Source organism: Oncorhynchus keta, chromosome 5, assembly GCF_023373465.1.
Source record: "Oncorhynchus keta strain PuntledgeMale-10-30-2019 chromosome 5, Oket_V2, whole genome shotgun sequence".
In the NCBI taxonomy this organism is placed as follows: domain Eukaryota; kingdom Metazoa; phylum Chordata; class Actinopteri; order Salmoniformes; family Salmonidae; genus Oncorhynchus; species Oncorhynchus keta.
The window spans coordinates 36,058,295-36,081,910 of NC_068425.1; the positions used below are offsets into that span (position 1 = coordinate 36,058,295).

At 42.8% G+C, this 23,616-nt stretch overlaps 1 protein-coding gene across 1 annotated transcript in view; it reads left to right on the forward strand.

The window, feature by feature from the left end:
* The first annotated feature begins 13,430 nt into the window (after positions 1–13,430).
* The window catches only part of LOC118383352 (tetratricopeptide repeat protein 30A), a 45,091-nt gene continuing 34,905 nt past the window's right edge, over positions 13,431–23,616 (forward strand). The window contains exons 1-9 of the mRNA XM_052520032.1: positions 13,431–13,636; positions 13,973–14,038; positions 14,854–15,063; positions 17,851–17,907; positions 18,646–18,781; positions 19,583–19,687; positions 19,836–19,964; positions 21,066–21,115; positions 21,711–21,863. Of these exons, the coding sequence (XP_052375992.1) occupies positions 13,583–13,636; positions 13,973–14,038; positions 14,854–15,063; positions 17,851–17,907; positions 18,646–18,781; positions 19,583–19,687; positions 19,836–19,964; positions 21,066–21,115; positions 21,711–21,863 (960 nt within the window). The 5' untranslated portion in view covers positions 13,431–13,582. The remainder of the gene's footprint in view (positions 13,637–13,972; positions 14,039–14,853; positions 15,064–17,850; positions 17,908–18,645; positions 18,782–19,582; positions 19,688–19,835; positions 19,965–21,065; positions 21,116–21,710; positions 21,864–23,616) is intronic.

A 23,616-nucleotide genomic window follows, 5' to 3' on the forward strand; every position in this document is an offset into this window, starting at 1 on the left:
CTGGTACCCTGCTCCCTACAGGGACGGGCCCTGGTCCTGGTACCCTGCTCCCTACAGGGACGGGCCCTGGTCATGGTATCCTGCTCCCTACAGGGACGGGCCCTGGTCCTGGTACCCTGCTCCCTACAGGGACGGGCCCTGGTCCTGGTACCCTGCTCCCTACAGGGATGGGCCCTGGTCCTGGTACCCTGCTCCCCTACAGGATGGGCCCTGGTCCTGGTACCCTGCTCCCTACAGGGACGGGCCCTGTCCTGGTACCCTGCTCCCTACAGGGACCCCTGGTCATGGTTCCCTGCTACAGGGACGGGCCCTGGTCCTGGTACCCTGCTCCCTACAGGACGGGCCCTGGTCCTGGTACCCTGCTCCCTACAGGGACGGGCCCTGGTCCTGGTACCCTGCTCCCTACAGGGACGGGCCCTGGTCCTGGTACCCTGCTCCTACAGGGACGGGCCCTGGTCCTGGTACCCTGCTCCCTACAGGGATGGGCCCTGGTCCTGGTACCCTGCTCCCTATAGTGACGGGGCCCTGGTCCTGGTACCCTGCTCCCCTACAGGGACGGGCCCTGGTCCTGGTACCCTGCTCCCTACAGGACGGGCCCTGGTCCTGGTACCCTGCTCCCTACAGGGACGGGCCCTGGTCCTGGTACCCTGCTCCCTACAGGGACGGGCCCTGGTCCTGGTACCCTGCTCCCTACAGGGACGGGCCCTGGTCCTGGTACCCTGCTCCCTATAGTGACATGGTCCTGGTACCCTGCTCCCTACAGGGACGGGCCCTGGTCCTGGTACCCTGCTCCCTATAGTGACGGGCCCTGGTCCTGGTACCCTGCTCCCTACAGGGACGGGCCCTGGTCCTGGTACCCTGCTCCCTACAGGGACGGGCCCTGGTCCTGGTACCCTGCTCCCTACAGGGATGGGCCCTGGTCCTGGTACCCTGCTCCCTACAGGGACGGGCCCTGGTCCTGGTACCTGCTCCCTATAGTGACGGGCCCTGGTCCTGGTACCCTGCTCCCTATAGTGACGGGCCCTGGTCCTGGTACCCTGCTCCCTACAGGGACGGGCCCTGGTCCTGGTACCCTGCTCCCTACAGGGACGGGCCCTGGTCCTGGTACCCTGCTCCCTATAGGGACGGGCCCTGGTCATGGTACCCTGCGGGCCCTGGTCCTGGTACCCTCCCTAGGGACGGGCCCTGGTCATGGTACCCTGCTCCCTACAGGGACGGGCCCTGGTCCTGGTACCCTGCTCCCTATAGTGACGGGCCCTGGTCCTGGTACCCTGCTCCCTACAGGGACGGGCCCTGGTCCTGGTACCCTGCTCCCTATAGTGACGGGCCCTGGTCATGGTACCCTGCTCCCTATAGTGACGGGCCCTGGTCCTGGTACCCTGCTCCCTACAGGGATGGGCCCTGGTCCTGGTACCCTGCTCCCTACAGGGATGGGCCCTGGTCCTGGTACCCTGCTCCCTACAGGGACGGGCCCTGGTCCTGGTACCCTGCTCCCTACAGGGACGGGCCCTGGTCCTGGTACCCTGCTCCCTATAGGGACGGGCCCTGGTCCTGGTACCCTGCTCCCTACAGGGACGGGCCCTGGTCCTGGTACCCTGCTCCCTATAGTGACGGGCCCTGGTCCTGGTAAAGTAACTCCATTTAGTGAAGGGTCATAGGCTGCATTCTAACCTTTCAGCAGACAGCATAACATATTCCTCATCTTGTCTCAACATTTAAACTTGCATACAGTCTGTGAAGCAGATACTGTGAACGTTTTCATGCATACAGTCTGTGAAGCAGTTACTGTGAACGTTTTCATGCATACAGTCTATGAAGCGGTTACTGTGAGCGTTTTCATGCATACAGTCTGAGAAGCAGTTACTGTGAACGTTTTCATGCATACAGTCTGTGAAGCAGTTACTGTGAACGTTTTCATGCACACAGTCTGTGAAGCAGTTACTGTGAACGTTTTCATGCACACAGTCTGTGAAGCAGTTACTGTGAACGTTTTCATGCACACAGTCTGTGAAGCAGTTACTGTGAACGTTTTCATGCACACAGTCTGTGAAGCAGTTACTGTGAACGTTTTCATGCACACAGTCTGTGAAGCAGATACTGGGAACGTTTTCATGCATACAGTCTGTGAAGCAGTTACTGTGAAGCATGTTACAGTCTGTGAAGCGGTTACTGTGAACGTTTTCATGCATACAGTCTGTGAAGCAGTTACTGTGAACGTTTTCATGCATACAGTCTGTGAAGCAGTTACTGTGAACGTTTTCATGCATACAGTCTGTGACTCAGTTACTGTGAACGTTTTCATGCATACAGTCTGTGAAGCAGATACTGGGAACGTTTTCATGCATACAGTCTGTGAAGCAGTTACTGTGAACGTTTTCATGCACACAGTCTGTGAAGCAGTTACTGTGAACGTTTTCATGCATACAGTCTGTGAAGCAGATACTGGGAACGTTTTCATGCACACAGTCTGTGAAGCGGTTACTGTGAACGTTTTCATGCACACAGTCTGTGAAGCAGTTACTGTGAACGTTTTCATGCTGTGAAGCACACAGTCTGTGAAGCGGTTACTGGGAACGTTTTCATGCACACAGTCTGTGAAGCAGTTACTGTGAACGTTTTCATGCACACAGTCTGTGAAGCAGTTACTGTGAACGTTTTCATGCATACAGTCTGTGAAGCAGTTACTGTGAACGTTTTCATGCACACAGTCTGTGAAGCAGTTACTGAGACGTTTTCATGCATACAGTCTGTGAAGCAGTTACTGTGAACGTTTTCATGCACACAGTCTGTGAATTACTGTGAACGTTTTCATGCATACAGTCTGAGAAGCAGTTACTGTGAACGTTTTCATGCATACAGTCTGAGAAGCAGTTACTGTGAACGTTTTCATGCATACAGTCTGTGAAGCGGTTACTGTGAACGTTTTCATGCACACAGTCTGTGAAGCGGTTACTGTGAACGTTTTCATGCATACAGTCTGTGAAGCGGTTACTGTGAACGTTTTCATGCATACAGTCTGTGAAGCAGATACTGTGAACGTTTTCATGCACACAGTCTGTGAAGCAGTTACTGTGAACGTTTTCATGCATCAGTCTGTGAAGCGGTTACTGTGAACGTTTTCTTGCACACAGTCTGTGAAGCGTTACTGTGAACGTTTTCATGCATACAGTCTGTGAAGCGGTTACTGTGAACGTTTTCTTGCACACAGTCTGTGAAGCGGTTACTGTGAACGTTTTCATGCACACAGTCTACTGGAAACGTTTTCATGCACAGTCTGTGAAGCGGTTACTGTGAACGTTTTCATGCACACAGTCTGTGGGCGGTTACTGTGAACGTTTTCATGCACACAGTCTGAGAGCGGTTACTGTGAACGTTTTCAGGGCCCGTTTCCCGGACACAGATTAAGTGCTGGACTAGAGTTTATGCTCAATACACTTCATTGAAAGGGACTATGCCAGCCCACTGTGTTCATCATTGTCTCCAGTCTCTTACTCAAAAACGTGTCAATCAATCAATGATGTTTTCTAAAGCAGCCAAGAGCTCAAAGAGCAGAGAACTAGTCACCCTGATGTACGTACCTGGTTGAAGATAGTGTTTTCCCTGTATCTCAACTCTTACTGCTTCTTCACCGGGCCTCAGTCTCAACTCCTACTGAGTCTGCCACAACAGCAGCACATAGGATAGCTCTCTGACTGCTGTGGGCTTCATTATATAAACAGAGAGCACACACCCTCTACACACACAAAACATACACACACACAGAGAAAGAGAGACAGAGAGAGAGACACAGAATGAGAGAGAGAGAGAGAGACAGAGAGAGAGAGAGAGAGAGAGAGAGAGAGAGAGAGAGAGAGACAGAGAGACAGAGAAGAGAGAGAGAGAGAGAGAGAGAGAGAGAGAGAGAGAGAGAGAGAGAGAGAGAGAGAGAGAGAGAGAGAGAGAGAGAGAGAGAGAACAGAGAGAGACAGAGAGAGAGAGAGAGAGAGAGAGACAGAGAGAGAGACAGAGAGAGACAGAGAGAGAGACAGAGAGAGAGAGAGAGAGAGAGAGAGAGAGAGAGAGAGACTCCTTGGCGGTGCCGTGTGGGGAGTGTGGTTTGGATTATTCCTGCCCTCGGGTCCACTGTGTTCTGAATGTGGATATTCTGTTCCAACTGTGTTCATCTCTCTCTTTCACACTCCGTTCTGTCCTGAGTGTGTTTTAGCCCAAACATGTTTCTGAGCAGAGGCACCACGAAATGAACCCACTGAATGACATATATCCCACATTCCTGCCAACCACTCTTTAACGTTACTGCTCCTCTCTGTTCATCATATAGTCACTTTAACCAGATCTACATACAGTGCCTTGCGAAAGTATTCGGCCCCCTTGAACTTTGCGACCTTTTGCCACATTTCAGGCTTCAAACATAAAGATATAAAACTGTATTTTTTTTGTGAAGAATCAACAACAAGTGGGACACAATCATGAAGTGGAACTACATTTATTGGATATTTCAAACTTTTTTAACAAATCAAAAACTGAAAAATTGGGCGTGCAAAATTATTCAGCCCCTTTACTTTCAGTGCAGCAAACTCTCTCCAGAAGTTCAGTGAGGATCTCTGAATGATCCAATGTTGACCTAAATGACTAATGATGATAAATACAATCCACCTGTGTGTAATCAAGTCTCCGTATAAATGCACCTGCACTGTGATAGTCTCAGAGGTCCGTTAAAAGCGCAGAGAGCATCATGAAGAACAAGGAACACACCAGGCAGGTCCGAGATACTGTTGTGAAGAAGTTTAAAGCCGGATTTGGATACAAAAAGATTTCCCAAGCTTTAAACATCCCAAGGAGCACTGTGCAAGCGATAATATTGAAATGGAAGGAGTATCAGACCACTGCAAATCTACCAAGACCTGGCCGTCCCTCTAAACTTTCAGCTCATACAAGGAGAAGACTGATCAGAGATGCAGCCAAGAGGTCCATGATCACTCTGGATGAACTGCAGAGATCTACAGCTGAGGTGGGAGACTGTCCATAGGACAACAATCAGTCGTATATTGCACAAATCTGGCCTTTATGGAAGAGTGGCAAGAAGAAAGCCATTTCTTAAATATATCCATAAAAAGTGTTGTTTAAAGTTTGCCACAAGCCACCTGGGAGACACACCAAATGTGGAAGAAGGTGCTCTGGTCAGATGAAACCAAAATTGAACTTTTTGGCAACAATGCAAAATGTTATGTTTGGCGTAAAAGCAACACAGCTCATCACCCTGAACACACCATCCCCACTGTCAAACATGGTGGTGGCAGCATCATGGTTTGGGCCTGCTTTTCTTCAGCAGGGACAGGGAAGATGGTTAAAATTGATGGGAAGATGGATGGAGCCAAATACAGGACCATTCTGGAAGAAAACCTGATGGAGTCTGCAAAAGACCTGAGACTGGGACGGAGATTTGTCTTCCAACAAGACAATGATCCAAAACATAAAGCAAAATCTACAATGGAATGGTTCAAAAATAAACATATCCAGGTGTTAGAATGGCCAAGTCAAAATCCAGACCTGAATCCAATCAAGAATCTGTGGAAAGAACTGAAAACTGCTGTTCACAAATGTTCTCCATCCAACCTCACTGAGCTCGAGCTGTTTTGCAAGGAGGAATGGGGAAAAATGTCAGTCTCTCGATGTGCAAAACTGATAGAGACATACCCCAAGCGACTTACAGCTGTAATCGCAGCAAAAGGTGGCGCTACAAAGTATTAACTTAAGGAGGCTGAATAATTTTGCACGCTCCAATTTTTCAGTTTTTGATTTGTTAAAAAAGTTTGAAATATCCAATAAATGTCGTTCCACTTCATGATTGTGTCCCACTTGTTGTCGATTCTTCACAAAAAAATACAGTTTTATATCTTTATGTTTGAAGCCTGAAATGTGGCAAAAGGTCGCAAAGTTCAAGGGGGCCGAATACTTTCGCAAGGCACTGTACTACCTCAATCAGCCTGACTAACCGGTGTCTGTATGTAGCCTCGCTACTGTATATAGCCTGTCTTTTTACTGTTGTTTTATTTCTTTAATTATCTATTGTTCACCTAATACCTTTTTTGCACTGTTGGTTAGAGGCTGTAAGGCTTTCACTGTAAGGTCTACATCTGTTGTATTCAGCATTTCACTGTGAGGTCTACATCTGTTGTATTCAGCATTTCACTGTGAGGTCTACATCTGTTGTATTCAACATTTCACTGTGAGGTCTACATCTGTTGTATTCGGCATTTCACTGTAAGGTCTACATCTGTTGTATTCGGCGCACGTGACAAATGATCTTCGATTTGATTTGATTTGATTTAAACACTCATTTCATTGGATATCTGTGCCTCGACCGCTCTCACTGATCTACACTGACATCACTGTTTCTCGGATGAACTTTGTCCCATTTGGGATGTTGGTTGTATAGATGTAGAACTGTTGTTACTGTGAGTGACCTGTCAATAGTATAGATGTAAACCTGTTGTTACTGTGAGTGACCTGTCAATAATATAGATGTAAACCTGTTGTTACTGTGAGTGACCTGTCAATAATATAGATGTAGAACTGTTGTTACTGTCCTGTCAATAGTATAGATGTAAGCCTGTTGTTACTGTGAGTGACCTGTCAATAGTATAGATGTAAACCTGTTGTTACTGTGAACCTAATAATATAGATGTAGAACTGTTGTTACTGTGAGTGACCTGTCAATAGTATAGATGTAAGCCTGTTGTTACTGTGAGTGACCTGTCAATAGTATAGATGTAAACCTGTTGTTACTGTGAGTGACCTGTCAATAATATAGATGTAGAACTGTTGTTACTGTGAGTGACCTGTCAATAGTATAGATGTAGACCTGTTGTTACTGTGAGTGACCTGTCAATAGTATAGATGTAAGCCTGTTGTTACTGTGAGTGACCTGTCAATAATATAGATGTAGAACTGTTGTTACTGTGAGTGACCTGTCAATAGTATAGATGTAAGCCTGTTGTTACTGTGAGTGACCTGTCAATAGTATAGATGTAAGCCTGTTGTTACTGTGAGTGACCTGTCAGTAGTATAGATGTAGAACTGTTGTTACTGTGAGTGACCTGTCAATAGTATAGATGTAGAACTGTTGTTACTGTGAGTGACCTGTCAGTAGTATAGATGTAGACCTGTTGTTACTGTGAGTGACCTGTCAGTAGTATAGATGTAGAACTGTTGTTACTGTGAGTGACCTGTCAATAGTATAGATGTAAGCCTGTTGTTACTGTGAGTGACCTGTCAATATTATAGATGTAAGCCTGTTGTTACTGTGAGTGACCTGTCAATAGTATAGATGTAAGCCTGTTGTTACTGTGAGTGACCTGTCAGTAGTATAGATGTAGAACTGTTGTTACTGTGAGTGACCTGTCAATAGTATAGATGTAAGCCTGTTGTTACTGTGAGTGACCTGTCAATATTATAGATGTAAGCCTGTTGTTACTGTGAGTGACCTGTCAATAGTATAGATGTAAGCCTGTTGTTACTGTGAGTGACCTGTCAATAGTATAGATGTAGAACTGTTGTTACTGTGAGTGACCTGTCAGTAGTATAGATGTAAGCCTGTTGTTACTGTGAGTGACCTGTCAGTAGTATAGATGTAGAACTGTTGTTACTGTGAGTGACCAGTCAGTAGTATAGATGTAGAACTGTTGTTACTGTGAGTGACCTGTCAATAGTATAGATGTAGACCTGTTGTTACTGTGAGTGACCTGTCAATAATATAGATGTAGAACTGTTGTTACTGTGAGTGACCTGTCAATAGTATAGATGTAGACCTGTTGTTACTGTGAGTGACCTGTCAATAATATAGATGTAGACCTGTTGTTACTGTGAGTGACCTGTCAATAGTATAGATGTAAGCCTGTTGTTACTGTGAGTGACCTGTCAATAGTATAGATGTAGACCTGTTGTTACTGTGAGTGACCTGTCAATAGTATAGATGTAGACCTGTTGTTACTGTGAGTGACCTGTCAATAGTATAGATGTAAGCCTGTTGTTACTGTGAGTGACCTGTCAATAGTATAGATGTAGACCTGTTGTTACTGTGAGTGACCTGTCAATAATATAGATGTAGAACTGTTGTTACTGTGAGTGACCTGTCAATAGTATAGATGTAGACCTGTTGTTACTGTGAGTGACCTGTCAATAGTATAGATGTAGACCTGTTGTTACTGTGAGTGACCTGTCAATAGTATAGATGTAAGCCTGTTGTTACTGTGAGTGACCTGTCAATAGTATAGATGTAAGCCTGTTGTTACTGTGAGTGACCTGTCAATAATATAGATGTAGAACTGTTGTTACTGTGAGTGACCTGTCAATAGTATAGATGTAAGCCTGTTGTTACTGTGAGTGACCTGTCAATAGTATAGATGTAAGCCTGTTGTTACTGTGAGTGACCTGTCAATAGTATAGATGTAAGCCTGTTGTTACTGTGAGTGACCTGTCAATAGTATAGATATAAAACGGTTGTTACTGTGAGTGACCAGTCAGTAGTATAGATGTAGAACTGTTGTTACTGTGAGTGACCTGTCAATAGTATAGATGTAGAACTGTTGTTACTGTGAGTGACCTGTCAATAGTATAGATGTAGAACTGTTGTTACTGTGAGTGACCTGTCAGTAGTATAGATGTAGAACTGTTGTTACTGTGAGTGACCTGTCAGTAGTATAGATGTAGAACTGTTGTTACTGTGAGTGACCTGTCAATAGTATAGATGTAGACCTGTTGTTACTGTGAGTGACCTGTCAATAGTATAGATGTAAGCCTGTTGTTACTGTGAGTGACCTGTCAATAGTATAGATGTAGACCTGTTGTTACTGTGAGTGACCTGTCAATAATATAGATGTAGAACTGTTGTTACTGTGAGTGACCTGTCAATAGTATAGATGTAGACCTGTTGTTACTGTGAGTGACCTGTCAATAGTATAGATGTAGACCTGTTGTTACTGTGAGTGACCTGTCAATAGTATAGATGTAAGCCTGTTGTTACTGTGAGTGACCTGTCAATAGTATAGATGTAAGCCTGTTGTTACTGTGAGTGACCTGTCAATAATATAGATGTAGAACTGTTGTTACTGTGAGTGACCTGTCAATAGTATAGATGTAAGCCTGTTGTTACTGTGAGTGACCTGTCAATAGTATAGATGTAAGCCTGTTGTTACTGTGAGTGACCTGTCAATAGTATAGATGTAAGCCTGTTGTTACTGTGAGTGACCTGTCAATAGTATAGATATAAAACGGTTGTTACTGTGAGTGACCAGTCAGTAGTATAGATGTAGAACTGTTGTTACTGTGAGTGACCTGTCAATAGTATAGATGTAGAACTGTTGTTACTGTGAGTGACCTGTCAATAGTATAGATGTAGAACTGTTGTTACTGTGAGTGACCTGTCAGTAGTATAGATGTAGACCTGTTGTTACTGTGAGTGACCTGTCAATAGTATAGATGTAGAACTGTTGTTACTGTGAGTGACCTGTCAGTAGTATAGATGTAGAACTGTTGTTACTGTGAGTGACCTGTCAATAGTATAGATGTAGAACTGTTGTTACTGTGAGTGACCTGTCAGTAGTATAGATGTAGAACTGTTGTTACTGTGAGTGACCTGTCAATAATATAGATGTAGGCCTGTTGTTACTGTGAGTGACCTGTCAGTAGTATAGATGTAGAACTGTTGTTACTGTGAGTGACCTGTCAGTAGTATAGATGTAGAACTGTTGTTACTGTGAGTGACCTGTCAATAGTATAGATGTAGAACTGTTGTTACTGTGAGTGACCTGTCAATAATATAGATGTAGAACTGTTGTTACTGTGAGTGACCTGTCAATAGTATAGATGTAAGCCTGTTGTTACTGTGAGTGACCTGTCAGTAGTATAGATGTAGAACTGTTGTTACTGTGAGTGACCTGTCAGTAGTATAGATGTAGAACTGTTGTTACTGTGAGTGACCTGTCAATAGTATAGATGTAGAACTGTTGTTACTGTGAGTGACCTGTCAATAGTATAGATGTAGAACTGTTGTTACTGTGAGTGACCTGTCAATAGTATAGATGTAGAACTGTTGTTACTGTGAGTGACCTGTCAATAGTATAGATGTAAGCCTGTTGTTACTGTGAGTGACCTGTCAATAATATAGATGTAGAACTGTTGTTACTGTGAGTGACCTGTCAGTAGTATAGATGTAGAACTGTTGTTACTGTGAGTGCAAACCACATAGACTGGGCCCAATCAGAGGATAATATATTTTATTGTGTAATTGTTCAATCAAATACACCGTATGGTAGTCTGAGGATACATGTTTTAATGATATTGTGGAAGGTGGGTTACATTCAGACTCAGTTCCAGTTAGTCCTATGGGTCTATGATTTGTACCTGTATAATCATCAGGAAATTAAAAGCTTTCCCTGAGGTGTATCCTTGGGTGGCATTCTTCAGAAGCCAGCTGTTCATACACATGCCTTACCTGAAGCAGGTACATACCATAGAGAATGATAGAGACAACAGACACACTCCAGGGGGCAGTAAATCCCCAACCATGTCTTTATACCTGTTCAGACAACACCCTCCAGGGGGCAGTAAATCCCCAACCATGTCTTTATACCTGTTCAGACAACACCCTCCAGGGGGCAGTAAATCACCAACCTTGTCTTTATACCTGTTCAGACAACACCCTCCAGGGGGCAGTAAATCACCAACCTTGTCTTTATACCTGTTCAGACAACACCCTCCAGGGGGCAGTAAATCACCAACCTTGTCTTTATACCTGTTCAGACAACACCCTCCAGGGGGCAGTATATCACCAACCTTGTCTTTATACCTGTTCAGACAACACCCTCCAGGGGGCAGTAAATCACCAACATTGTCTTTATACCTGTTCAGACAACACCCTCCAGGGGGCAGTAAATCACCAACCTTGTCTTTATACCTGTTCAGACAACACCCTCCAGGGGGCAGTAAATCACCAACCTTGTCTTTATACCTGTTCAGACAACACCCTCCAGGTGCCAGTAAATCCCCAACCTTGTCTTTATACCTGTTCAGACAACACCCTCCAGGGGGCAGTAAATCACCAACCTTGTCTTTATACCTGTTCAGACAACACCCTCCAGGGGGCAGTAAATCACCAACCTTGTCTTTATACCTGTTCAGACAACACCCTCCAGGGGGCAGTAAATCACCAACCTTGTCTTTATACCTGTTCAGACAACACCCACTAGGGGGCAGTAAATCACCAACCTTGTCTTTATACCTGTTCAGACAACACCCTCCAGGGGCAGTAAATCACCAACCGTGTCTTTATACCTGTTCAGACAACACCCTCCAGGGGGCAGTAAATCACCAACATTGTCTTTATACCTGTTCAGACAACACCCTCCAGGGGGCAGTAAATCACCAACCTTGTCTTTATACCTGTTCAGACAACACCCTCCAGGGGCAGTAAATCACCAACCGTGTCTTTATACCTGTTCAGACAACACACTCCAGGGGGCAGTAAATCACCAACATTGTCTTTATACCTGTTCAGACAACACCCTCCAGGGGGCAGTAAATCACCAAGCTTGTCTTTATACCTGTTCAGACAACACCCACTAGGGGGCAGTAAATCACCAACCTTGTCTTTATACCTGTTCAGACAACACCCTCCAGGGGGCAGTAAATCACCAACCGTGTCTTTATACCTGTTCAGACAACACCCTCCAGGTGCCAGTAAATCCCCAACCTTGTCTTTATACCTGTTCAGACAACACCCTCCAGGGGGCAGTAAATCACCAACCTTGTCTTTATACCTGTTCAGACAACACCCTCCAGGGGGCAGTAAATCACCAACCTTGTCTTTATACCTGTTCAGACAACACCCTCCAGGGGGCAGTAAATCACCAACCTTGTCTTTATACCTGTTCAGACAACACCCACTAGGGGGCAGTAAATCACCAACCTTGTCTTTATACCTGTTCAGACAACACCCTCCAGGGGCAGTAAATCACCAACCGTGTCTTTATACCTGTTCAGACAACACCCTCCAGGGGGCAGTAAATCACCAACATTGTCTTTATACCTGTTCAGACAACACCCTCCAGGGGCAGTAAATCACCAACCTTGTCTTTATACCTGTTCAGACAACACCCTCCAGGGGCAGTAAATCACCAACCGTGTCTTTATACCTGTTCAGACAACACACTCCAGGGGGCAGTAAATCACCAACCTTGTCTTTATACCTGTTCAGACAACACCCTCCAGGGGGCAGTAAATCACCAACCTTGTCTTTATACCTGTTCAGACAACACCCACTAGGGGGCAGTAAATCACCAACCTTGTCTTTATACCTGTTCAGACAACACCCTCCAGGGGGCAGTAAATCACCAACTGTGTCTTTATACCTGTTCAGACAACACCCTCCAGGGGGCAGTAAATCACCAACCTTGTCTTTATACCTGTTCAGACAACACCCTCCAGGGGGCAGTAAATCACCAACCTTGTCTTTATACCTGTTCAGACAACACCCTCCAGGGGGCAGTAAATCACCAACCTTGTCTTTATACCTGTTCAGACAACACCCACTAGGGGGCAGTAAATCACCAACCTTGTCTTTATACCTGTTCAGACAACACCTCCAGGGGGCAGTAAATCACCAACCTTGTCTTTATACCTGTTCAGACAACACCCTCCAGGTGGAAGTATGCACACTTTTAGTTTGTATACTAACTTCAGTGATTATGACAGTCCACCACAACCTAATAATAATAATAATAATGTATTAAAACTTCTATAGAGCTTTTAATTATATATATATATCTCAACATACCTTGTCATGATACGGAAGGGGTGGGCAGCATTAAATCTCATCAACTGGTGTTTTCCATTTATTAGAAAATTGGAAAATGTTCTTTGCAGGAAAAGTGTCCTACACAAAGAAATAGATAGAGGACTCATCTTTATGTGTGGTTTATTTGATGGAATATAAGTTTCGTAAGGCTTAGGTTGGTACGAGTGTACTGACATAAGAGGGTCATGTGACATCCAGATAACTTTGAGAAAAAAAAAACACATTATATCGAAGTTGTGCCTGTTATTCACACGCGAATCTGCCCTCTCATTGTCTAGAATGGTTCTACCTAATCTTGCCTCCTCCCACTGCCTTTAACACATTTATTTTCATTGTTAGATCGGCCACTTTCGGTCAATATAATGGATAGTCTGTGCTACAACCCATAGGAATCCCCACCCACTTGACTACTTTAAAATGGCAGAAGAATGGTGGAAGCATTCAATGGTGCTGCCCATACTAAAACAGCCTTTTGGCCACTAAAGGTCTCTGTCAATCTCTATGGTAATACCTCATAACAGACGCTCCTCATTGGTTGTTTTAAAGTTATTCAACCTCGGGGGTTTCCGTTTCCTGTACGGTTGCTAAGTAACACTTCCTGTGAGTTGAACGTGTAGAAAAGTAAATAACGCCTAAACATGGTGCACTAATTGGGATTATTGGTAAATCGGAAATTTTTCGCGTGAAAATAGTCTTAGCTTTGAGAACTGTAGATTTAGCGGCAAAATCATGACACTGACAACGATTAAAGACGGCGAATACACCGCCACTGTCTACAAAATGGTGAGAAGTTGGTCGCTTGCATAGCTAACGTTACATACCATGGATACCAACGCTAGCCATGATAGCAAGCTAGCTGATAATGAAACTGGTTATTTTAACTTGTGGTATTTTATCAAGTTATCATGTTGATTATATAGCGAATTCCAGCTAGCTAACGTCACAATACGAATTTCACAAATTGGGGCTATAGCAAGCTAGCTAACTTTGATTAAGCTAGCCTGACATACCCTTCAATTTCAAGGCTCAGGCTAGCTAACGAACTAAGTGTGACAACATAGCTAGCTAGATAGCTCATGTATTATTTTATAACTAGCTGCTAACTCTGTTCTCCTATAGATCAAAGATGGGCGGTATGGAGAGGCTATCCACATCCTCAGCAATGAACTGCAGAAACAGATGAAGGTAGTGTGTGTGTGTGTGTGTGTGTGTGTGTGTGTGTGTGTGTGTGCTCCCAGATCTGTTGTCTCCTTCTTTAGCCTGGTCCCAGGTCTGTTGTCTCCTTCTATAACCTGGTCCCAGGTCTGTTGTCTCCTTCTATAGCCTGGTCCCAGGTCTGTTGTCTCCTTCTATAGCCTGGTCCCAGATCTGTTGTCTCCTTCTATAGCCTGGTCTCAGGTCTGTTGTCTCCTTCTATAGCCTGGTCTCAGATCTGTTTTCTCCTTCTATAGCCTGGTCCCAGGTCTGTTGTCTCCTTCTATAGCCTGGTCCCAGGTCTGTTGTCTCCTATAGCCTGGCCCCAGATCTATCGTCTCCTTCTATAGCCTGCTCCCAGGTCTGTTGTCTCCTTCTATAGCCTGTTCCCAGGTCTATCGTCTCCTATAGCCTGCTCTCAGATCAGTTTGTGCTATTGCCAACTCCATTGCTGTCACCGGCAAGCCAATGTTTAGCTTGCTAATGAGTGACTTGTCATGATAGCTTGTGATGATAGCATAAACAGACTGTCCCTCAGACTCTTTCATTGGACAATACATCTAGGGCTCGATTCAATCCGTATCGGCAAAGTTAATCGCTATAGCGTTCTTGAAATTTTAAAGGTAATTTTCGATGACCTTTAGCCAATATATGCAGCGTTTACCGTGACTGTAGTCTCATGGAATGCGGGAACATTACCTTTAAATGTCAATCGCCATATAGTGCTGAACTTGGGCGATATGGATTGAATGGAGTCCGTAATCTTCTTATTCTCCTCCTCCTCTACCTTCTCCTCCTCCTCCCAGTCACGGGCAGCCCTGTCTCTGCTAGGCTACTGCTACTACCACATGCAGGACTTCACCAACGCAGCAGAGTGCTATGAGCAGCTGACCCAGCTACACCCCGAGGTGGAGGAGTACAGGCTGTATTACGCCCAGTCTCTGTACGGGGCCTGTGCCTACCCCGAGGCCATGAAGGCTACCTTTCTATTGGACAACCCTACCAGCCACACCAAGGTACACTTCCTACATCAAGTTATAATACCAAGGTAGAGGTAGAATCAGTGCTTCATTTGAGCCGGATCCTGCCACAACAGGAACCAGAACCTCTCAGTTTTGGACTGTTTTGTTCTGGAACCTATTTACCAGGATCCGGAACCTCTCCTGCCCCACCAGGTAGAGTTATAATGTTTACTACCAGGTAGAGTTATAATGTTTACTACCAAGTAGAGTTATAATGTTTACTACCAGGTAGAGTTATAATGTTTACTACCAGGTAGAGTTATAATGTTTACTACCAGATAGAGTTATAATGTTTACTACCAGGTAGAGTTATAATGTTTACTACCAGATATAGTTATAATGTTTACTACCAGGTAGAGTTATAATGTTTACTACCAGGTAGAGTTATAATGTTTACTATCAGGTATAGTTATAATGTTTACTACCAGATATAGTTATAATGTTTACTACCAGATATAGTTATAATGTTTACTACCAGGTAGAGTTATAATGTTTACTACCAGGTAGAGTTATAATGTTTACTACCAGGTATATTTATAATGTTTACTACCAGATATAGTTATAATGTTTACTACCAGGTAGAGTTATAATGTTTACTACCAGGTAGAGTTATAATGTTTACTGCCAGGTAGAGTTATAATGTTTACTACCAGGTAGAGTTATAATGTTTACTACCAGATATAGTTATAATGTTTACTACCAGGTAGAGTTATTATGTTTACTACCAGGTAGAGTTATTATGTTTACTACCAGGTAGAGTTATTATGTTTACTACCAGGTAGAGTTATAATGTTTACTACCAGGTAGAGTTATAATGTTTACTACCAGGAAGAGTCATAATGTTTACTACCAGGAAGAGTCATAATGTTTACTACCAGGTAGAGTCATAATGTTTACTACCAGGTAGAGTCATAATGTTTACTACCAGGTAGAGTTATAATGTTTACTACCAGGTAGAGTTATAATGTTTACTACCAGGTATATTTATAATGTTTACTACCAGATATAGTTATAATGTTTACTACCAGGTAGAGTTATAATGTTTACTACCAGGTAGAGTTATAATGTTTACTGCCAGGTAGAGTTATAATGTTTACTACCAGGTAGAGTTATAATGTTTACTACCAGATATAGTTATAATGTTTACTACCAGGTAGAGTTATTATGTTTACTACCAGGTAGAGTTATTATGTTTACTACCAGGTAGAGTTATTATGTTTACTACCAGGTAGAGTTATAATGTTTACTACCAGGTAGAGTTATAATGTTTACTACCAGGAAGAGTCATAATGTTTACTACCAGGAAGAGTCATAATGTTTACTACCAGGTAGAGTCATAATGTTTACTACCAGGTAGAGTCATAATGTTTACTACCAGGTAGAGTCATAATGTTTACTACCAGGTAGAGTTATAATGTTTACTACCAGGTAGAGTTATTATGTTTACTACCAGCCCCACCAGGTAGAGTTATAATGTTTACTACCAGGTAGAGTCATAATGTTTACTACCAGGTAGAGTTATAATGTTTACTACCAGACCCACCAGGTAGAGTTATAATGTTTACTACCAGGCAGAGTTATAATGTTTTCTACCAGACCCACCAGGTAGAGTTAAAATGTTTACTACCAGGTAGAGTTATGTTTACTACCAGGTAGAGTTATAATGTTTACTACCAGGTATAGTTATAATGTTTACTACCAGGTAGAGTTATAATGTTTACTATCAGACCCACCAGGTAGAGTTATAATGTTTTCTACCAGACCCACCAGGTAGAGTTATAATGTTTACTACCAGGTAGAGTTATAATGTTTACTACCAGGTAGAGTTATAATGTTATCTACCAGGTAGAGTTATAATGTTTACTACCAGGTAGAGTTATAATGTTTACTACCAGGTAGAGTTATAATGTTTACTACCAGGTAGAGTTATAATGTTTACTATCAGACCCACCAGGTAGAGTTATAATGTTTACTACCAGGTAGAGTTATAATGTTTACTACCAGGTAGAGTTATAATGTTTACTACCAGGTAGAGTTATAATGTTTACTACCAGCCTCACCAGGTAGAGTTATAATGTTTACTACCAGGTAGAGTTATAATGTTTACTACCAGCCCCACCAGGTAGAGTTATAATGTTTACTACCAGGTAGAGTTATAATGTTTACTACCAGGTAGAGTCATAATGTTTACTACCAGGTAGAGTTATAATGTTTACTACCAGGTAGAGTCATAATGTTTACTACCAGGTAGAGTTATAATGTTTACTACCAGGTACAGTTGTAATGTTTACTACCAGGTAGAGTTATAATGTTTACTACCAGGTAGAGTTATAATGTTTACTACCAGGTAGAGTCATAATGTTTACTACCAGGTAGAGTTATAATGTTTACTACCAGGTAGAGTTATAATGTTTACTAACAGCCCCACCAGGTAGAGTTATAATGTTTACTACCAGGTAGAGTTATAATGTTTACTACCAGCCCCACCAGGTAGAGTTGTAATGTTTACTACCAGACCCACCAGGTAGAGTCATGTTTACTACCAGGTAGAGTTATAATGTTTACTACCAGACCCACCAGGTAGAGTTATAATGTTTACTACCAGGTAGAGTTATAATGTTTACTACCAGGTAGAGTTCTAATGTTTACTACCAGCTAGATTTATAATGTTTACTACCAGGTAGAGTTATCTTACCACACTGAGATATAATTCTATTCTTCAACCATATTCTCTTAGTTATTTCTCTCTTCTGACCCATGTTCTGTCCTTCTCTCCCACAGATGATCAAACTGCAGGCATCCATCAAATACGGAGAAGAGGAGTACTCTGGAGCGAAGGTTAGTAGAGACTAGTATTGGACATATACTGGACTTGGCCATAACTAGAACCATAATTAGCACCAGAACTAGAACCATGACTAGAACCATGAATAGAACTAGAACCATGACTAGAACCAGAACTAGAACCATGACTAGAACCTGAACTAGAACCAGAACTAGAACCTGAACTAGAACTAGAACCATGACTAGAACATCAATTGAACCATGACTAGAACCAGAACTAGAACCATGACTTGAACCTGAACTAGAACAATGACTAGAACTACAACCATGACTAGAACCATGACTAGAACCTGAACTAGACCTATGACTAGAGCCTTGACTAGAGCCATGACTAGAACCTGAACTAGAACCATTGACTAGAACCATTGACTAGAACCAGAACTAGAACCAGAACTAAACCAGAACTAGAACCAGAACTTAACCAGAAATTGAACAGAACTTAACTAGACCCAGAACTAGAACCATACCTTAACCAGAACTAGAACATAACTAAACCAGAACTGGAACTAGAACCAGAACTAAAGACCAGAATCATGTACCTGGTAGTTACTGTATGTCATGAGGTCAGGAGAACCTAATATAACCTCTTATAACTGCTTAGTTAGTGTTTTTGATCCATTTAGAAACCCTTGAAACCCCTTATGACAAATGTTCTCAACGAATATGCCCTTATGACTCCCTATAACCCTTTATGACCTCTTATAAGGCCTTTATGAATCCTCTCCCTGTCAGACACTGGTAGAGCAGCTTCCCCAGGACGACCCAGACTATGACGTGGACATGGGCTGTCTACTCTACAAGGAGGGGGAGTACGAGGAGGCTTGCAAGAAGTTCATGTCTGCCATGCAGGTGCTGGGCTACCAACCAGGTAACTGCACGCACACACACACTCACACACACACTCACACACACCCCAAGGAAAACGTCTAACCTTTTGCCTGTCCTACAAGTCTCTTGCATTTGCTGAATCTCTCTCCTCTCCCCCTAATTCTCTCCTCCTCTCCCTCCCTCTCTCTCCTCTCCCCTCTAATTCTCTCCTCCTCTCTATCCCTCTCTCTCTCCCCCCATAATTATCTCCTTCTCTTCCTCCCTCTCTCTCCTCTCCCCTAATTCTCTCCTTCCTCTCTCCCTCTCTCTCCTCTCCCCTAATTCTCTCCTTCTCTCCCTCCCTCTCTCTCCTCTCCCCTCTAATTCTCTCCTCCTCTCTATCCCTCTCTCTCCTCTCCCCCATAATTATCTCCTTCTCTTCCTCCCTCTCTCCTCCTCCCCCTAATTCTCTCCTTCCTCTCTCCCCTCTCTCTCCTCTCCCCTAATTCTCTCCTTCTCTCCCTCCCTCTCTCTCCCTCTCCCCTAATTCTCTCCTCCTCTCTATCCCTCTCTCTCCTCTCCCCCATAATTATCTCCTTCTCTCCCTCTCTCTCCTCTCCCCTAATTCTCTCCTCCTCTCTATCCCTCTCTCTCCTCTCCCCTAATTCTCTCCTCCTCTCCCTCCCTCTCTCTCCTCTCCCCCTAATTCTCTCCTCCTCTCCCTCCCTCTCTCTCCTCTCCCCCTAATTCTCTCCTTCTCTCTCTCCCTCTCTCTCTCTCTCCGCCCCTCCCTATCTCCCTGTCCCTCCCCACTAATTCCCTCCTCCTCTCCCCTGCCTCTCTCTCCTCCCTCCTGTCTCAGAACTGTCCTACAACATAGGTCTGTGCTACTACAGTATGAAACAGTATGGTCAGGCCCTCAACTTCATGGGAGAGATCATCGAGAGAGGGATCAGGGAACATCCAGGTCGGCTTTAAAATGACAGCACACCTGTTTAGTTAGATACCTGATCACTCTGTTGGGGTTTTCCCTTAGTGACCCTCCTTCTCATCCATGTTTTCCCCTGACCATCCTGTATCTCTCTGTGCTGTGTGTGTGTGTTCTCGTCGTCCAGAGCTGAGCGTTGGCATGACGACAGAGGGCATTGACGTGAGGAGTGTTGGGAACACCCTGATCCTACATGAGACCGCCCTCATAGAAGGCTTCAACCTCAAGGCTGCTATAGAATACCAGCTCAAAAACTGTGAGTACATTCAAGCAGCCTTGTGGTTAGAGTATCCGCCCTGAGATTGGAGGGTTGGGAGTTCAATCCCGGCCGAGTCGTAACAAAAACTGTAAAAATGGGACCTGATTTACTTTCTGCTTGACTCTCAGCATTAAGGGGGTGTACTGTCCAGGGGTGTACTGTGATAGACTAGCATTCTGTCCAGGGGTGTACTGTGATAGACTAGCATTCTATTCAGGGGGTGTACTGTGATAGACTAGCATTCTGTCCAGGGGGTGTACTGTGATAGACTAGCATTCTGTCCAGGGGGTGTACTGTGATAGACTAGCATTCTGTCCAGGGGGTGTACTGTGATCCAGGGGGTGTACTGTGATAGACTAGCATTCTGTCCAGGGGGTGTACTGTGATAGACTAGCATTCTGTCCAGGGGGTGTACTGTGATAGACTAGCATTCTATCCAGGGGGTGTACTGTGATCCAGGGGGTGTACTGTGATAGACTAGCATTCTGTCCAGGGGGTGTACTGTGATAGACTAGCATTCTGTCCAGGGGGTGTACTGTGATAGACTAGCATTCTATCCAGGGGGTGTACTGTGATACAGGGGGTGTACTGTGATAGACTAGCATTCTGTCCAGGGGGTGTACTGTGATAGACTAGCATTCTGTCCAGGGGGTGTACTGTGATAGACTAGCATTCTGTCCAGGGGGTGTACTGTGATAGACTAGCATTCTGTCCAGGGGTGTACTGTGATAGGCTAGCATTCTGTCCAGGGGGTATACTGTGATAGACTAGCATTCTGTCCAGGGGTGTACTGTGACCAGGCTGTCAGAAATTACCAGCTGAAAAACTGTCCGTTCTCATAGTATACCAGGCTGGTACTCTCTGTTTATAATCTATGCGTAGTCACTTTAACTCTACCTACATGTACATATCACCTCAATTACCTCGACTAACCGGTGCCCCCGCACATTATATAGCCTCGCTAATGTTATTTTACTGCTGCTCTTTAATTTCTTGTTACTTTTATTATAATTTTTTAAAACTTATCTATTTTTTACTTAAACTGCATAAGGGCTAGTAAGTAAGCTCAACTCGGTCTCTCTGTCTGTCTGTCTCCAGGCGATGCAGCTCAGGAGGCCTTGACTGACATGCCTCCCAGATCAGAGGAGGTACTGTGTGTGTACTTGTGTGTGTACATATGTCAGCCCTTACCACTCATGTAGGTTGGAGACAGTGAATGCTGTAAGGTACATCTCTATCTGTGGCTCAGTGGGTGCTGCCCTCTAGTGACCATCTATTTTTATTATTTTTATTTTACCTTTATTTAACCAGGCAAGTCAGTTAAGAACATATTCTGGGAACAGTGGGTTAACTGCCTGTTCAGGGGCAGAACGACAGATTTGTACCTTGTCAGCTCGGGGTTTGAACTCGCAACCTTCCGGTTACTAGTCCAACGCTCTAACCACTAGGCTACGCTGCCGCCCGGTATATCAACACTCACACTGATGGGGATCAGGGGACCAGGAGCACTCTGTCAGACAGAAAGCTGTTGTGACGTGTGTGTGTGTGTGTGTGTGTGTGTGTGTGTGTGTGTGTGTGTGTGTGTGTGTGTGTGTGTGTGTGTGTGTGTGTGTGTGGAGACATTCTCCTTCTAACCAATGGACAATGAAATATCCTTTAAATGTGTTTTATTTGATCCTGTATTTAACTAGGCAAGTTAGTTAAAGAACAAATAGTTATTTCCACATGTCTGTTGTCTTGTAGGAGCTGGATCCAGTAACGCTCCACAACCAGGCCCTGATGAACATGGATAAGAAGCCATCGGAGGGTTTTGAGAAACTGGCCTTCCTCCTGCAGCAGATCCCCTTCCCCCCGGTCACCTTCGGAAACCTGCTGCTACTATACTGCAAATATGAGGTAGGGTATTCTACTATATTATACTATACTCTACTCTATTATACTATTATACAGTACTATATTATACTATACTGCAAATATGAGGTAGGGTATTCTACTATATTATACTATACTCTACTCTATTATACTATTATACAGTACTATATTATACTATACTGCAAATATGAGGTAGGGTATTCTACGGTACTATAGTATATTATACAGTACTCTACTATACTCTACTGTACTCTACTCTATTATACTATTATACAGTACTCTACTTTATTATACTATACTCTGCTGTACTCTACTCTATTATACTATTATACAGTACTCTACTATATTATACTATACTCTACTGCACTCTACTCTATTATACAGTACTCTACTATATTATACTATACTCTACTGTACTCTACTCTATTATACTATTATACAGTACTATATTATACTATACTCTACTGTACTCTACTCTATTATACTATTATACAGTACTATATTATACTATACTCTACTGTACTCTACTCTATTATACTATTATACAGTACTATATTATACTATACTCTACTGTACTCTACTCTATTATACTATTATACAGTACTATATTATACTATACTCTACTGTACTCTACTCTATTATACTATTATACAGTACTATATTATACTATACTGCAAATATGAGGTAGGGTATTCTACGGTACTATAGTATATTATACAGTACTCTACTATACTCTACTGTACTCTACTCTATTATACTATTATACAGTACTCTACTTTATTATACTATACTCTGCTGTACTCTACTCTATTATACTATTATACAGTACTCTACTATATTATACTATACTCTACTGCACTCTACTCTATTATACAGTACTCTACTATATTATACTATACTCTACTGTACTCTACTCTATTATACTATTATACAGTACTATATTATACTATACTCTACTGTACTCTACTCTATTATACTATTATACAGTACTATATTATACTATACTCTACTGTACTCTACTCTATTATACTATTATACAGTACTATATTATACTATACTCTACTGTACTCTACTCTATTATACTATTATACAGTACTATATTATACTATACTGCAAATATGAGGTAGGGTATTCTACTATATTATACTATACTCTACTGTACTCTACTCTATTATACTATTATACAGTACTATATTATACTATACTGCAAATATGAGGTAGGTTATTCTACGGTACTATAGTATATTATATTATTATACAGTACTCTACTATATTATACTATACTATACTGCAAATATGAGGTAGGGTATTCTACGGTACTATAGTATATTATACTATTATACAGTACTCTACTATACTCTACTGTACTCTACTATATTATACTATACTCTACTGCACTCTACTCTATTATACTATTATACTGTACTCTACTATATTATACTGTAGTCTAATATATTATACTATTATACTGTACTCTACACTATTATACTATTATACTGTATTCTACTATATTATACTATTATACTTACTCTACTATATTATACTATACTCTACTGTATTCTACTATATTATACTATTATACTGTACTCTACTATATTATACTATACTCTACTGTACTCTACTATATTATACTATTATACTATCTCTACTCTATTATACTGTACTCTACTATATTATACTATACTCTACTGTACTCTACTATATTATACTATTATAATCTCTACTATATTATACTATTATACTATCTCTACTCTATTATACTATTATACTGTACTCT